Raw genomic sequence first — 15839 nt, 5'->3', positions numbered from 1 at the left:
CCCCTACCTTCCTTGTTCATTCAAGGACAGGGGGCAGGCCTGATGTTACAGGAACAGAGTGGGGAGGAGAAAAACAAGGACAAATTCCCCAAAGCACCTGGTTGTAACCCTGCAAGGAAAGTGAAGGGATTGGGGTGGGATCTGCTGTGCTGCTCCCCCCATACACCTCCAGGCTGATGAAGAGCAAGCCATGCCCACAGTCCTTTCTGAGGTCGCTACATGGCTTTGCTCACTCTCCTATCCCTGGAGACCACCCTACGGTGTCCGCCTTGCCCATCCAGGCACATTTGGCCACCTCCCCCTCAGCCGTCACTGCACTCTCATCCCTGCTTCCATAAACATCCCAGAGCCCATCCCCAGACCCACAGGATTGGACCCTGTGCTTCACTCCCCTTGCTCCTTTCCCTGCACTGGCCCGTCCCATCACCAGGGTGCCCAGTGTCACATCTCTCAGCCCCCCACCACCGGAAGTGGTCATCCCTGGATACCTCCGGGTACCTGGGCCAGGGCACACAAGAGCCAGAAGAGAAATACTTCGTGCAAGGATTGATGATTTCTCGTTTGTGCAGGGTGGACTGGACAGAGGAGCAGTTGGTAGCAGACATTCTTTCTGTTTATCTGCTGTAGGGAGGACAAGGTTGGACAAGTGAGGGCTTTCCAGAATCCTGGAAAGGCAGAAGAGTTAAGAGCAGGTTTTGGGAGATCCCTCCACACACCACTTTTCCAGGCATGAGGGAAAGTAATGTGTTCTGGCCTACTTATCCCCTCTTTGTTCCTCCCAGCCAGGCAGTTTCCCATATAGAACGGATAAGGTCAGGAGCTAGTGGAACAAAGACACTCTGACCCATAGAAAGCCAGTAAAGATTCACCCATTCCAGAAGGAGCTGCTTGGAGCACCAGCCACTCACGATTCAGAGGGCCACCAGCCTGGGAAACCACTGTAGAGCATTTCATAGCATCAAGTAAAACAAAAACAAAAACTCTAGATATGAAAGAAACAGCATAAATTTATTTCTTCCCCCTGGAAGGAGTCCAAAGAGCTCAATTTCTAAAATTTAATTCTCCGTTTCCCTTGTATTTTTTTCCTTGTATTTTTATCGTGTTCCAAAATGATGGGATATTGGAACACATGTGTTAAGTATATCTAGCTTCTTTTCAGCACCACCTACTTCTCCATCCCATCCCCACCCACCCTGGGCCAAAACTGTACAATGAAAGGGTTTTCATGCATTATGTTCATGCATTATGTTCCCAATACTGGGGCTAGTATTGGGACAAGAGGATGGACGGTGGACTTAGCTCAAATCTTGCCCTACCACTGTGTCAGCGGCATCTTTTTCAGTTTTGGGGCTTGTTTTATGATATCAAAGAGGGAAATAGCTCCTCCTATTATCTCCATCAGACCTCAGACACTCCCTTTTTCACGTTTCCCTCCCCCAAATCTGCTCCTCTTCAAGGCCAGACCAACCACCCTAGCCCACAAAGTGTAAATGACTTAGTAGTTGGATTGCATATTAAGAAGCACCCATAGGGGCAGTCCTTAGGCCCTTTCTCTCTCCAGATGTAGGGTGATAGAGCTCAGGTTCTGAGGGTGAGGTGGAGGGGGGGTGTCTTCAACCCTGGAGGTAGCTGCCTGGAACATGTCCCCTAAAGCCGGCTCTGCATTTAACACAAGCTGGTTTTGTAAGCTCAGTTAAATAATATGAACCCCAGCAGGCCTTGGCACGGAGTGTGTGCAGACCCTCACAACAAAAGCCTTCATTCACTTCCTTTTCCTTCACTTCAGGTCCACGCACACACGCTTAACACTGAATGAGGACTTCCTGTGTGGTCAGCAGCCATCACAAACTTGTAGAGAAAACTTCTTTAGGGCGAGGAACCTTGAATAGATTAAAATCTTCCATGGCTAGGTAAAGGTGGTGAAATAAAGACTGGTCTAATCTAGTACTCTAAGGACTTAAAGAAATTAATATTCAAACCAAAAGAAACCAAATTTCATTTTGCCTCTTTTATTTAAAGTTTCATTTAAATATCTCTAATAGTCAGAAAATCATTGTCAAATAAGAACATTGCTATACAGCTTAAAATACAAATGTCAGCAAATATTAATGAACATGGTTAATAATTTTTCCAAGTAAATGCTTGATAAGAAATATTTTCCAGGAAGCAAGTTAAACATCAGCTGCCCCAGGTATGGGGGACAGAGCTTCAGCCTGTTTAGGAAATGGTGGCACAGCAGCCCATGTTCCTTCCTCAGTGATACACAAGGCGGCTTGCGTGACAATTGTACTGCCAGCCTTCATAGCCCAGCTCCAAAGCTACACTGGGGCTTCTTCTGCCAGAGGAAGGAGTCATATACAGAGACAAATGCACCACTTTAAGACGAAGCTAGGATGGCTCCGTTCCAGCATACTCTGGTTTAGTCTGGAAGTGAAGGCCTCCCAAGAACTGTCAAATGAAGATCGGTTACAGGAACTGATGGACAATAGAGTCAAGCCAGACTCATTCTGAACACATTTTCTTGTTCCCTACAATTCGTTATTCTCTTCTTTAGCTGACTCAAGTTCAAGCTGTTTATATTTCACTTACGCACAGAAGGTGCCAGCTCAATTGCGTCTAACCTGAACTTTACCCAGTGTGTCCAATGCTAAAGATCTTTTAGGCCAATCATACTTCTGGGAAAACAATGTTTATATATTAACATACCTCAAAGTTCACATTTTCATTATAACAAAAACAGTTTCTAAAAAATAACAAATGAGCTTTAAGTTACAAATAATATCTCAGAAAACTGAATCTAACTCTTGACCTAGCATACTAATTTTGAATTTAGAACTAATACCATCTTCTCTATCCATATTGGCTAATCCTCAGAATCAGCAGAGCTGTGTTATTTATACATAGAATAGTATCTATATTATGCCAATATTATCAAAGCTTCTTACCTAAACTAATACACAATTTAAATAATCAGAGCATATTTTATTCAAGTTACATCCAAAATATTAAATGGTCAATCTTATTTTTTAGTTCGTTTTGAAGGTCTCAATATTGAAGTCTTTTTTTAAAAAGATTTTTATTTATTTATTTATTTATTTATTTATTTGAGACACAGAAAGAGAGGCAGAGACACAGGCAGAGGGAGAAGCAGGCTCCCTGCAGGGAGCTCGATGCAGGACTCGATCCCAGGATCCTGGGATCACAATCTGAGTTGAAGGCAGATGCTCAACCACTGGGCCACCCAGGCGTCCCTCAATATTGAAAGCTTTACATAAAAGAAATGATAGATGCTTTAGAAGACTGACAAATCCTACCAACCCCTCTCAAATTCCAGCGTCCTCACACACTAGCCAATGTGTCTCAGAAAGGCCAATGACACCAGAGATGGGGTCAAGGAGTCAGACATGCTGGGTCTTAACTAGGAGACTTCTTGGAGCATTCAGGGAAAGAGCTGAGACTTCACAGTGGAAAAAGGCAGACAATAAACCGAACCTTCTTTCTTTTTTTTAAAGTTTTTTTTTTAATATTTTATTTATTTATTCATGAGAGACAGCGGGAGAGAGGCAGAGACACAGGCAGAGGGAGAAGCAGGCTCCATGCAGGGAGCCTGATGTGGGACTTGATCCCAGGTCTCCAGGATCAGGCCCTGGGCCAAAGGCGGCACTAAACCGCTGAGCCACCAGGGCTGCCCCGAACCTTCTTTCATCTTGATATACCAATTAGATAGCAGGAAAAATATTGGGGAGAGAAAAAACACAGATATGCTTGAAGAAGCAGGCGGGAAGTCTGTATTCTTTCAGCTGTCCCATGAGTTACTGAATCAGATGCATTTTATGACCTATGCGAGGCTCCCCAACAGGATTCAGACACTGTAATCCTGGTAAATGCTCCGAGGGTGCACCAGAGTTTAGCTGGCATCAAGAACAAAGAATGTCAGACAAGCAGTCTTCAGCGCTAGCAACCAACTTCCATGCAAGCACAATAGTAATGATTCACGTTTTATTTCTCAGTTAAGATCTAGATCAAAAGGAACACTAATGGTTTCAGAATAAAAAGACCAAGGCTGAAGTGCTCAGAGTAGAGATGAGGCCCCTCTCACTAAACAGTTACACCGGAAAAGAGACAGGGGAATGTCCCCAGGCTAGAAGTACCCCAACACGGGAACGAATGTCACCAAGACATGAAAAGTCAAACTTCCTTTTCTTCCCGTGGATGGCACACGGTGGTGAGATGAGGAGAAGGATCAACTAACATAGTGCAGAAGACAGAAATGTCAGTTTTGTGGGACTGTATTTGTGTTTCCATTTAGGGACACATTTCCTGTTGTTTAAATGCCATCACAATTCACGAGAACATGAAATTCATTCCCTGAGTAAGGGTGCACGTGGTTTAATTTGAAATAAACTCAAAGATGTGCTGCCCACAGAAGCTATTACGGGTCACATTTTTATTTTTGCCCTGACTCCTATACTAAATATGGTCTGGTCCCCGAGGAGCAGCCGTGGTGGTTCAGGTCACAGTCTCAAAGCAAGTGTCCCACCTGACAAATCTCACTCAGCCCTCTTTGTCACTGCCTCTCAGGATGCACACGGGCAGCCCTGGTTAGTGACTTCTGAAGTCCTTCATATTTTCACCTGTCCAGACTCGGGCTGAATCTTACGTCCACAACCCACCACATCAGCCAGTCCTGCCCACACATCAGTCACAACTACATACTACATGATGGATTACTCCTTCCCTGCCGCCATCTGAAGAGGGAGACTTCCTCCAGGACAGCACTGCACAGTCAGCAGCAGCAGAGGTAGGAGGATAAAGTGGAATTCACAGAACATTGAGGGGTATAATCAGAAAACCTAAGAGCTCTAAATAACCTCCCACCCAGAGGCTAGGCCCCAGAGGGTATTTCATTAATGCAGGGAAGGCCAGGAGTTAAGGCGCAGACTGAAGTTCCCTCCCAACATGGCTCAAGGTTCAAGGGGTGGGACACAGTGGAAGGGATCACAAGCCGCACAAGTGAATTCAGCTGGTCCAGAGGCCTAGCTGCCCCCCTTCCCAGCCACCTCCCCTCAGCTGAAAATCAAGACAAGTCATTCCAAGCATGCTTATAGCAGGCCCGTTTGCAAGTCTGAGAACTCAATTTTAGAACAAACTAAAACACAACTAGGATGCAGCATCACAAAATATTTGCACAAGTATAATCACACACAAGAGTTAGAATATTGCATAGAAAAGTATTCTAGAATATGCTTTGTAAACCTATGTCTTAGTAACTTAAAAAATAAACAAAACTTCCCTTCATAGTCTAGACGTCCATGACTGTGAATTAAGGAAATTGCCAGGTTTGCAGATCATGTGGCACAACCTCAGAAAATCCTAAAGTTCTTCATATTCTTAGAACAATGATTAAATTTACCCATCGGAGGCTTACCAACAATGTCCTTATGCAGAAGAGGTGATCAACACATACGAGGACATGAAAACATTATTACTGCTTTTAAACCAAGGCTGGTTTTTTTTCTCATGTCAGTTTGTTATTAAGCAAGCTACATCTGCCTGCCTTTTTACCAGTAAGGACTAAAGAGCCAGTTTAAGAGTAAGTGGAAATATCTTAGAAAAGCATTTAAGTTAATCTTGGGCATACAGGAGACTCTTAACCCCCCTTGTAATAGGCATCAATTGAGTCTGAGTTAAAATACACCACAGTGACAGTGATGTCATCCCTGTACATCCTTGCCAGGTCCTCTGGCAGTGTCAACATCGCTGTCAGCCGCTCCGGCTCCATCTCCCCATACTCATTGCTCCCTATGGCATGTCTGATCAGACGTGTGGCTGCGTTCTGGTCAGCTGCACAGAGCCCCTGGGCTTTCCTTTGCAGCAGCAGGCTCTGCATAAGGCCCAGGTTGGCAGGTCTCTGGGCCAGGTCTGGCTTGTGCCGACCTGCTTCAGCCAGGTGATCCACCACCAGCCTCACTACTTCCTCATTGCCCAGGACGTCCCACAGGCCATCTGAGGCCAGCACAAGGAACTTATCCTGAGGGCGCAGCTGGTGGTAGGTGACCTCAGGCTCAGCGGTCAGGTAGGGTGGGGTATAGTAGTGTGGAGGGGTGAACTGGTAAATGTTGAGGGCCTCAGTGTCAAAGCCCCTCTCCAGGACACTGCGCTGCAGCTCTTTACTCCACTTCAGCTGGACATCCCCAAAGGCCCTGCAGGGCATGAGGACGCCCAGCAGCCTGTTGTCCATTATGACTGTCCTGTCCTCTGATTCAGGGTGCTCTCCCTTCAGCCGTGACAGCTCAGCTGGATTCCAGGCATTGTGGTCACAGGTGAGGGGCAGACAAGACCACATGCCATTGTCCTCCTGGACCCCAAGGACAGCCCGACAGTCACCGGCGTTTGCCACGTGCAAGTGAACTCCATCAACATGGGCCACGCAAGCTGTTGCCCCAGAGAAGGCGACCTGGAGTGAAAGGTTCCTTGTCATCTCATCTTCCAGGGGGGCCTGGACTTCCAGCGAGATGTCAGAATCCAGTCTCTGGAAGGAGTACATTAATGCTTCCTTAATGTTGAGTCCCATTTCCATGTGCAAGTCAAGCAGCTCTTGCCAGTAGACTCGGAGGTGATCAAGATGCACTGATGTGACATCCTTGTAGATGCTGTCCCCTGGGTGCTTGAGCCAATGCAGGATGGGCAGCAGGGGCTTCATGCTTTCCATGGCTCCCTCCATCTGCTCCAGGGTCTGCTGGGACATCAGTGACACTGCCATGTAGTAGAAGAGCCTCTCACTCACTGCTTGAGCACACGCGTGGCCACCGTGACCATCAAAGATGCCAAACATCAACCCATTGGTCTGCAGGCAAGAGGCGATGCCTCGCCGGTCTTCCACTGGGGAATTGGCAGCCAGCTGGTTGCTCTCAAACCGTAACACTGAATTTGGGACTCCACTGACAAGGTCAAGAATCTTGTGGGCTGACTCTCCTGCTCGCAGCACTTCATTTACCTGCTCAGGGCTGAGCTGCAAGTGAAAATCATCTTCCTCTGTTGAAGTGTGTCTGTAGGCTTTCTGCAGAGCAGAGCCACTGCAAGGGCCAATGCTTTTTACTGGTGCCTAGTACCTGGGAAAAGAGTCTCAATCTTGATTCATTTCTATTTGAGGCACACCTTGAATATAAGCGTCTGCCCCCCTGTAACGTGGCAATGCTGTTCCTTGCAGAATTTTTTAAGATCCAGAAGGGCAAAGTACTTGACATTATGAAACTATACCAGCAAATGTGTTCCTTCAGCAAAAGGGGCTTTCTTTAAATCTGAAAATTAGAGAGTTAAAGAAAGCTCAAGTTTGATTTCTTAAAAACACTGACTTCTGAAAACATTTGCTACCATCCTAAACAAAAGTGATTTAAGATAAATTTTAAAAGAGTTGACTAAATTAAAAATACTTAAGCAAGTCTCCCTACCTCCATTACAACACATAAGTAACATTCCAGAAAATGGGGAAAATATGTTCTCCACTCCTAAAGAGCCACTGAAGGCTTTCCCACAGACCTCACTCATTCCTCACAGCGAACCCAGGGCCCCCTCTTTTCTTTTTCTTCCCAAATCCTTTCCCTTGCCAGAGCCTGGTGTCTCGCTCCCATGTGCACTCTCCCCAGCAGACTGTGTTTATTTAAATATCTGCTTCTCCACCATTCTATAAGCTCCATGAATTCAGGAAGCTGGGCTCCCTTACTCAACAGTGGCTCTCCAGTGCCCAGCCTTATACGAGGCACACAACAGGCCCCCAAATACTGGCTAGATATAACATTTCCAGGGGCCCAATAACACACCAGGTATGACAGTAGCTAACATCAGACATACTGTTTCACCTGCCTGAGCGCCACTTGTCTGACATGATGAGGATACTAGCCCCTGAGGTTTTGTGAGGATTTAATGAAATATGACCCTTCTGCTCCAAAAGGTCATTGTTAGTTTTATCACTAGGTGACTCCTCTAATCATTCTGTATACATTTTTATATACTTGAAACCACAACTTACAATGTGGTTTCCTTTTTAGGAGCATTTTATTCATGATAAATACATTTCACGGGTGTGCATGGATCCCCATTTTGGCATAAAAATCTCAATTTACTTACCTGTTCTCTAGTGTTGTAAATTTAGAGGTCGTTTCCCCTGGCTAACATTTATGAAACACCAAACTGCACTGCCCTACACACCAACCTTTTTCTTACTTAGGCTTTAACCCACTTATTTCCCAAAGGCGCAATCAGTAGGTCAAAGGGTGTAAACTCATGTTGCCAAACTGATTTCCAAAAGGTTCACATTTGCCTCCACAAGGACATGAAGGGAACAGTTTCCTAACACCTTCAAGAGACTCTGGTGGTATTTTTTTCTTAAAAGAAAAGAAAAGAAAAAAAAAAAAGCTGCTCTATTTTCTCGGGTGACCTCAGAGGAGCGTTTCCCACGTGTTTCTGGATTTCGTTCAGGAGCCTGCCCTCGCAAATTGGTCTGTTGGGGGCACTGGGGGCTCTCAGACCTGAGGCCCGTCCTCCTGCCCCGGCCCGGCCGGGCCCGCGGAACCTGGAGCAGGGGCGGTGGGTGACACCGACCGAGGGCGCCTGGCACCTCCCACCCCTCCCGGGCCCTGAAGAGAAACCAGGCAACCGGGCCCGACGCGAGGCGGTCGGCCCAGCCGGAATCCAGACGATTCCGGGTCCCTGAAGAAACCAAACAGGCCGCGAGTTCAGGTCTCCGCCCCTCAGCGTCCTGGGCAAGAGCGCTGCCGTCTCGGGGCTCCACCAAGCCCGGCGCCGCCTCATCCCCGAGCCCCAGCTTCCCAGCCTGCAAAACGGGTATTCGGTCGAGGGGCCGAGCTCCCGGGGGTGCTCCCGGGGCCAAGGCGGCTCGTGCGGACGCCCGGGTCCGACGCCAAGGGTCCTCGGCAAGTTCCAGAGCCCACGTGGCGCGCGCGCGTGGGGGGGTGACCGCGGCTGCCGGCCCGCCCCGCCCCGCCCCTCGCCTCACCTCGCCTCGGCTCTCCACCTCATCACCTGATCCAGTCCAGCGGGCCGCGGAGGGCCGGACGCGGGCGACGCCCTGCGGGGCTGCAGGAGCCCCCATCCCGCGGTCGCCCCCTTCCCTACCTCGGACCTTCGCCCCCTCTCACCAGCTCGCGCCGCGGCCGCCGGTCCGTCCCGTCAGCTCCGCGCCTGCGCACACCGCCGCGGCCGCCGCCCCTCCCGCCTCCTCCCCTCCAAGCGGCCCCTCGCGCGGGTCCAGCGGGAGGAGGAAGCGCCGCTCGCCAGCTCTTATTGGCTCACCCGCGGAGGCGGGCCCTTGACGGACGGCGGGACTGCCCAATGGCTGAGGAGGACGAGAGGGCGGGCCGGGCGGGGGGCGCGGATCCGGTTTCTCCCCACCCATCCCCTGCAGTCTCCTGGGCTCTGAGCGTGGTGGGCTGAGCAGGTGGGCCGCCTGCTCCGCCGGGCTCTCGGGCCCGCACCCGCACCACGTGACCGCCCGCACCGCACACCCCAGGCCGAGCACCCCCTTCAGTTCCTTGCTGTTGATAATACCTCAGGCTCCCTCCGTTGCGTCGCCCACCAGTGCCGACCCCTCTCCCAGGCGCCACCGCCTTGTACTCCAGCCCGTGGACACTCCCTCTGGAGGCCTCGAACGCAGCTTGCCTGAGACTTGCCTTCCGGCTAAACCGGCCCTTCCTCTCCTACCCTAACCCAGTAAGGGCCCACCGTTCAACCAGATAACCTGAATCAGCCCTCTGGGGGGTGTTTTGTTTTGTTTTACGATTTATTTTGATTTGAAAGAGAGAAAGAGAGAGAGAGAGAGAGAGAGAGAGGCGAGGAAGAGAATCCCAAGCAGATTGGCACTGAGCACGGGGAGCCCGAGGTGGGGCTGGATCTCACAACCCTGAGGTCATGACCTGAGTGGAAACCAAGAGTCGAGGACTTGACTCACTGAGCTACCCAGGCGCCCCCCAAGCCTGGGAGTCTTGACTGCTCCCTGTCTCTACGCCCTCTCCTGTTAGTTCTGTAATCCTGTTAATCTTATCTCCCAAGCATCTCTCCAATCCACACATTTGTCTCAGGCGACTTCACTGCCCTATTCCAATCCTCTCATCCGGTTTCCCTGCCTTCAACTTCCAATGTAGCAGCTCTTCCTTTATAGGACAGGCAGTGACCTTTCTAAAACTCAAATCCCTTCTCTAAAGTCTTCATTGGTTCCCCCAGGGACCATTGGGCCTTCAAAAAAAAAAAAAAAGACAATTACATTGGTCTGATCACCGACAGTTACGAGAAACGGTTAGTGGTTGGTAGGTTGAGAAAGGCTGAGAACCAAGACACCAGATAATCACCTTGTGGGATTTCAGTTATCTCCTGCTTGCTTATTTTTTAAATTTTTAATTTATTTTTAAGATTTTATTTGTTTATTCATGAGAGATAGAGAAAGAGGCAGAGACAAGGGCAGAGAGAGAAGCTGACTGCGGGGAGCTTGACTTGGGACTCCATCCCGGGACCCTGGGATCATGACCTGAGCCAAAGGCAGATGTTCAACCACTGAACCACCCAGGCACCCCATCCCCTGCTTGCTTATTAATGGCTTTGCTTGAGCTTTTCTACTAACTGTGGTAAGGCAAGTGCAGTCCTTCCCTAAAAGCAAAGAAAAGCAGATGACCAGAAAGGCCACTTACAGTCCTGAAAATGTGGTCTTTGGGAAGGAAGGTATGCTGGCTTACCTGGAGAGTGTGGCCAGCCCAAGGACATGCCTACCATCAAACTGGACCCAAGGATGTGCCTACCATCAAACTGGACCCAAGGACGTGCCTACCATCAAACTGAACCTAAGGATGTGTCTGCCATCAAACTGCTCCTGTCAGACTTGCTTCTGATATGAATTTATACTGCCACTCACCCTTGGCCTTTTACAGAATTGTTACCAGTAAATCAGAACATGCATTATCTCTCTTCCTGGGTATGGAAGAGACAAGGCTGTTTCAGACTGAAACTAAAAATAGCCCTAAACCATTCCAAACAAATGGGTGCAATTTTGTTTTTATTTTTCATATACATGATCCATTTGGGGTGACAAAGGGGTGACCACTTATGGGTGCCTGATGTGACTGCTGGAGACACAGAACTGGCTGCCCCCACCACACTTTTCTGAGCAAAATTACATCACTCGGCTAAGTCTGAAACCACAGTTTTTCTAAGTTAGCACACACACACACACACACACACACACACACACACCAATTCCAAAATGAAAATATACCCTTGATGATTTTGTGTGCACTGGAACTTTCATTTAGGGCCGATAGCTAGCTCAGTCACTGACATATGATGGCCAGCCCAAGAACTCCAGTGAGTCTCCCAGTGCTTCTTTGTCTCAAGGTCTTATAAGAAGGAAAAATGAAGGAAAAAATGAAGGAAAAGGACTTATCTCTCCTTGAGAAAGGAAAAGCACCAGATCAACTGTCATTTGCTTGCTGAGGAAATGTAAAAATATTCAGTTTCAGTTAAAACCAAAAGCAAATGTGAATTAAAATGAGATGTTGGTTTTTGTCAATCAACCTGAGAAACATCAAAACATGATTAGTACTTCATATCGGTGAGTAGGCATTGCCACCTAGGCAGCTGGGAGCATAAATTGAGGCTACCCAATGGACAGATCTTTGATCCACTTATTCTATTTCCTTTAGTTTATCCTAAAGGGACAGTTAAAAGTAGGGGCACCTTGATGGGTCTGTTGGTTAAGCATCTGACTCTTGGTTTAGGCTTGGGTCATGATGTCGGGGTTGTGAGATCAAATTCTGCCTCGAGCTCCACACTCAACAATCAGCATGGAGTTGGCTTGAGATTCTTTCCGTCTCTGCCATCTCCATCTCCCTCTCTCTCCCCCAGGTGTGCATGCATGCTCTCTATCAAATAAATAAATAAAGATAAAATCTTAAAAAAAGAAATAAAGGTAAAAATTAGAAATTTTCTACAGTAAATATACATATATATCACTCCATCTGGCCTATCTTGTATAATCAGGAAAAAGAAGGAGGAGGAAGAGGAGGAGGAGGAGGAGGAGAATAAGAAGGAGAAGGCGCAGCAGCAGCAAAACTGTATTTTAAAAAAACAGCCTGACCCGGGTAGGGAGTTAGATCCCTTGGATGATTCTGGCAAAATTCCCCGATTCTCTAGCTACGCAGAGAAGAGCTTCTGTGGAATGTCTGGAAAGCTGGATCTGAGGATGACCTTGTGTCAGGAGGAACTGAGGTGGTACAGCCAGTTTTTCCAACTGTCAAATCTAGAACATCAAGGCCTGATATCTGGGAGAGTTTGTAAAAACTTCAGATATCTACTTTGCCAGTGAGCAGATGTGGAGTGGTTCTGAGGCATCAGTGCTCCCCAGTGCATGTGAATAAACCCAGAAAAACCTTCCTACTGATGTGAGCACATCTGGGCTCTCAGACGATTATCTCAGACTGGTGCCATCCTAAATCAAATAATTCAGCTTCACCATCTTTGGGCAAGCAGCTGGCTTTTCCGGGCACTGTCTTCTCCCAAACTGACCACACACACGGACACGTGTGTGCATGCATGCATATTCACACACACCACAGAGCCCCCTTTCCTTTATTTTATTTATTTATTCATGAGAGACAGAGAGAGAGAGAGAGAGGCAGAGACACAGGCAGAGCGAGAAGCAGGCTCCATGCAGGGAGCCCGATGTGGGACTCAATTCCGGGACCCCAGGATCATGCCCTGGGCCGAAGGCAGGTGCTAAACCACTGAGCCACCCAGGATCCCGGCCCCCTTTCCTTCAGAGGGAATGGTTAACAATCCCTGCAGAGCAGCAAGCTCAACGACATATTTAGCAAGTCCCAGAGATGCCAGTGACAAACAAAAGCTTGGAGATTTTTTTAAAAATAAAAGTCTTGCCTCAACCCTCTTCTCAAACCTGTTCTGAAGCAACAGAGCTCACCCGGTTATCAGGAAGCCTCAAAGTGGTGTGTTAAGCTCCTAGCTCAGAGAGCCAAAGCTAAAGATTGCCCTTCACTAGGGGAAGATGGGCAGACCCCTTTGGGGGGAACTGGACTGGTGTTTCTGTCTCTTGAAGGCTTCTCCAAACACAAATCAATCTCTTTCACTTGCTTGATGGATCAGCTGCACCCAAGGCTATGATGGCCCGGGCCAGAGGTCATCTCCTATGACCACAGAATAATCGATCTTTTTGCCATCATCATCATCCCACAGCCATCTCTATTCAGACTCATTCACTGGCAGGCCCAGAATTTTCCATCAGCCTGGAGTCCTAAGCCTGACACCCCAGCTCTGGCACCTATTTGCTGTGTGATCCTAGTCCAGTCACTTCCTCTCTCTGAGCCTCTGTAGAACTATTTGCTTGGGAAGGGCATTTTTGTGGGCCTTGTTGTTGTCACTAGCACTTCAAGCTGCCAATGACCCATACCCTTTCTTGAAAGTAAATTTGGAGTGGGGCAGAAGAACAGCTCTAAGGGTTTGGTATGGGTAAGAGGAAGCAAGAGGAAGTTGGAAGACTGCCCTGGAGACCCCGGAAGTGCAAGCTTCTCATGCTTTCTCTTGCAGCTGCAGGGTGTGGAGTCCGCTGGATCAGCCAGCAATGGCCCCGTGGCATGGCTTGTGCTACCCTGTGAAATTCTCCAAGAAACTGAGGATGCCCAGCAGCCACTCAGCACCGCTCCTGAAGCACCCCTTTCAGGCCTAGGGCAACTCTTTGAGGGACCAGAGGACACAGTAGGCTAGGCTAAGGGATAGGGTGGGAGTGCAGTGTCACCTGAGCAGGGGCCCCTGGCATCGAACAGGAGCATGGGGTTGGAAAGGCCAGAAAGGAGCTATTAGCTAGTACAGAACAGAACAGCAGATGAAAAACCAGATTACAATGGGTGTGTGTGTGTGTGTATGATAATAACAATTATTTATTTATCTATTTTTTTCTTCCTCCTCTTTTTCTGTTTGTCCATGCCTTTGCCTGCAGAGAAAAGTTTAGCAGGACACATGCCCAACAGTTAAGAATGCTTATCTCTAGGTCATGAAACTTTCACATTCTTTCTTTTCCATGTATTTCTTTATACACTTTTTTTTCTTTTTTAACATGCAGCATGTATTTAACAATCAGGAAAATCCCCAATAATGTCTATCCTACACACTTATACGTAGGAGTGGGAGAGAAGCACAGCGGGCTGTCTTGGGGTAAAAGGAGGCAGCTGGGGACAGGGGCAGAGGCCAGAGGGCTCTTTTATGTGGGGAAATCAGGCAAGGCTCCTCTGATAAGATAGGCTTTTACAGAGAGATCTGAAGGAAGTTAGAGAGTGAGCCTGGCCTATCTGGGGGAGAGCATTCCACGAAGAGAAAATAACAAGGACAAAGGTCTTGGCCTTTTGAACCAAGGGAAGGGCTTGAATTTTATGGCCAGGGCTGCCTGCCCCATCTTCAACTCTTGGGCCAGGGCTGGAAAAAAACATGAGAAAGCGTTTCACCCATGCTTTCTGAGAGCATTCTTCATGGAGCACCCATCCTAGAAAATGTTCCAAGAGAAAAGAGTCACATCTCTACTACCCACTCCTGGAACGGATTCACAATGTATGACTTAGTCAAGGCACTGAAAAATCATGCAGGAAAAGGAATTCATCCAATTTTATTGCAGCAGTTCCATAGCATTCACCATGAATCTCTTTTTTGCTGTAAAATCTAGTCACATCTGGTGGAATCCACATACTTCGTGAGATGCCCATATATCCATTGTTTCAAGTGCAAAATAAAGTCCAGAAACCCGAACTGACTTCCCCAGGTTCCCAGGGGTCCCACTTTCAGCTTGTGGCTAAGAAGGGTCTAAGCTCTGCTCTCTGGACTTACAGCCAAGCCACTTTTCTAGAAGCTTTTAATCTGCATTTAATAGCCTGAGGGACCAGTTTGAGCTTCTCTGAAGCCAGAAGAGTTCCCTTCAGGGAAGATACTCATTCTCTCACCATCCTGTCTTTCTATTTAGTCAACTTTTTTTTTTTTTTAAGTAAGACGTAGGTGCAATGTGGGACTTGAACTCACGACCCCAAAATCAAGAGTCCCATGCTCTACCAACTGGGCCAGCCAGGTACCTCTTATTTAGGCATCTTTAGGTAAAAACTAATTTAAATTTGGTTTTCATCTCCACCAGTGCTAACAACATATGTGTCTTTTCTGAGCCTGGTCTCTTAGTGGGCATGCAGAGCTAATGCATTGCAAACACTCTCATGGAAAACCAAATATACTTTCATCAGCCAATAGCAATCATTGAAGCCTCCACTTCAACACCCTACTTCTTGTAGGAAGCTGAGAATCTATGGATTGGGTATTTTTTTTCTTCCCTGCCTAAGGACCAGGGTAGCATTGTGGCCTCAGGATTCATTTATGAAGTTTTTGAGCGTTTTTTATACTTGCTTTTCCAAAAGACAAGAGCCTCCTCTAGCACAAGGCACCCCATGTAATGTGGCAATTTTGGTCCATGAGTCAGGCAGAGATGTAAGAACCCCAGTGCTGCCATCGACTGGATACATGACTTGGATAAGGGACCTTAGTCAAATGTAGAGTGTCTCTATCATCATCTGCTGAAGAGGGGCAGTAGTTCCCCTGTATGTTGTGGGGTCATCGCCCTCCTCCTAGCTGTATAGTGACTATGGAATGAGGGCAGATAGGAGTATGTGAGGATGTTGAAACAGAGCTGTCCTCTTTTCCTTCGCTCTGGAGCTATTTCTGTCTGAAGAACTAGGACCCATCTCTGTAATCAGGACACCCCCATCCCCAGGCTATGCTGGAGACTGGGTCAA

The 15839-nt window shown here is 47.8% G+C and overlaps 1 protein-coding gene across 1 annotated transcript; it reads right to left on the bottom strand.

Moving 5' to 3' along the window:
* Positions 1-1999: 1999 nt before the first annotated feature.
* PDP2 (pyruvate dehydrogenase phosphatase catalytic subunit 2) lies at positions 2000-9184 on the bottom strand. Its single transcript, XM_055306935.1, is given in 3 exon segments — positions 2000-7108; positions 7110-7301; positions 9017-9184. Coding segments are annotated over 2 exon segments (1596 nt in total). The 5' UTR covers positions 7248-7301; positions 9017-9184; the 3' UTR covers positions 2000-5650.
* Between the last annotated feature and the right edge of the window lie 6655 nt (positions 9185-15839).

This window comes from Nyctereutes procyonoides, unplaced genomic scaffold (genome assembly GCF_905146905.1).
Source record: "Nyctereutes procyonoides isolate TBG_1078 unplaced genomic scaffold, NYPRO_anot_genome, whole genome shotgun sequence".
Classification (NCBI taxonomy): Eukaryota; Metazoa; Chordata; class Mammalia; order Carnivora; family Canidae; genus Nyctereutes; species Nyctereutes procyonoides.
This window is presented reverse-complemented; position numbering and strand designations above follow the sequence as displayed.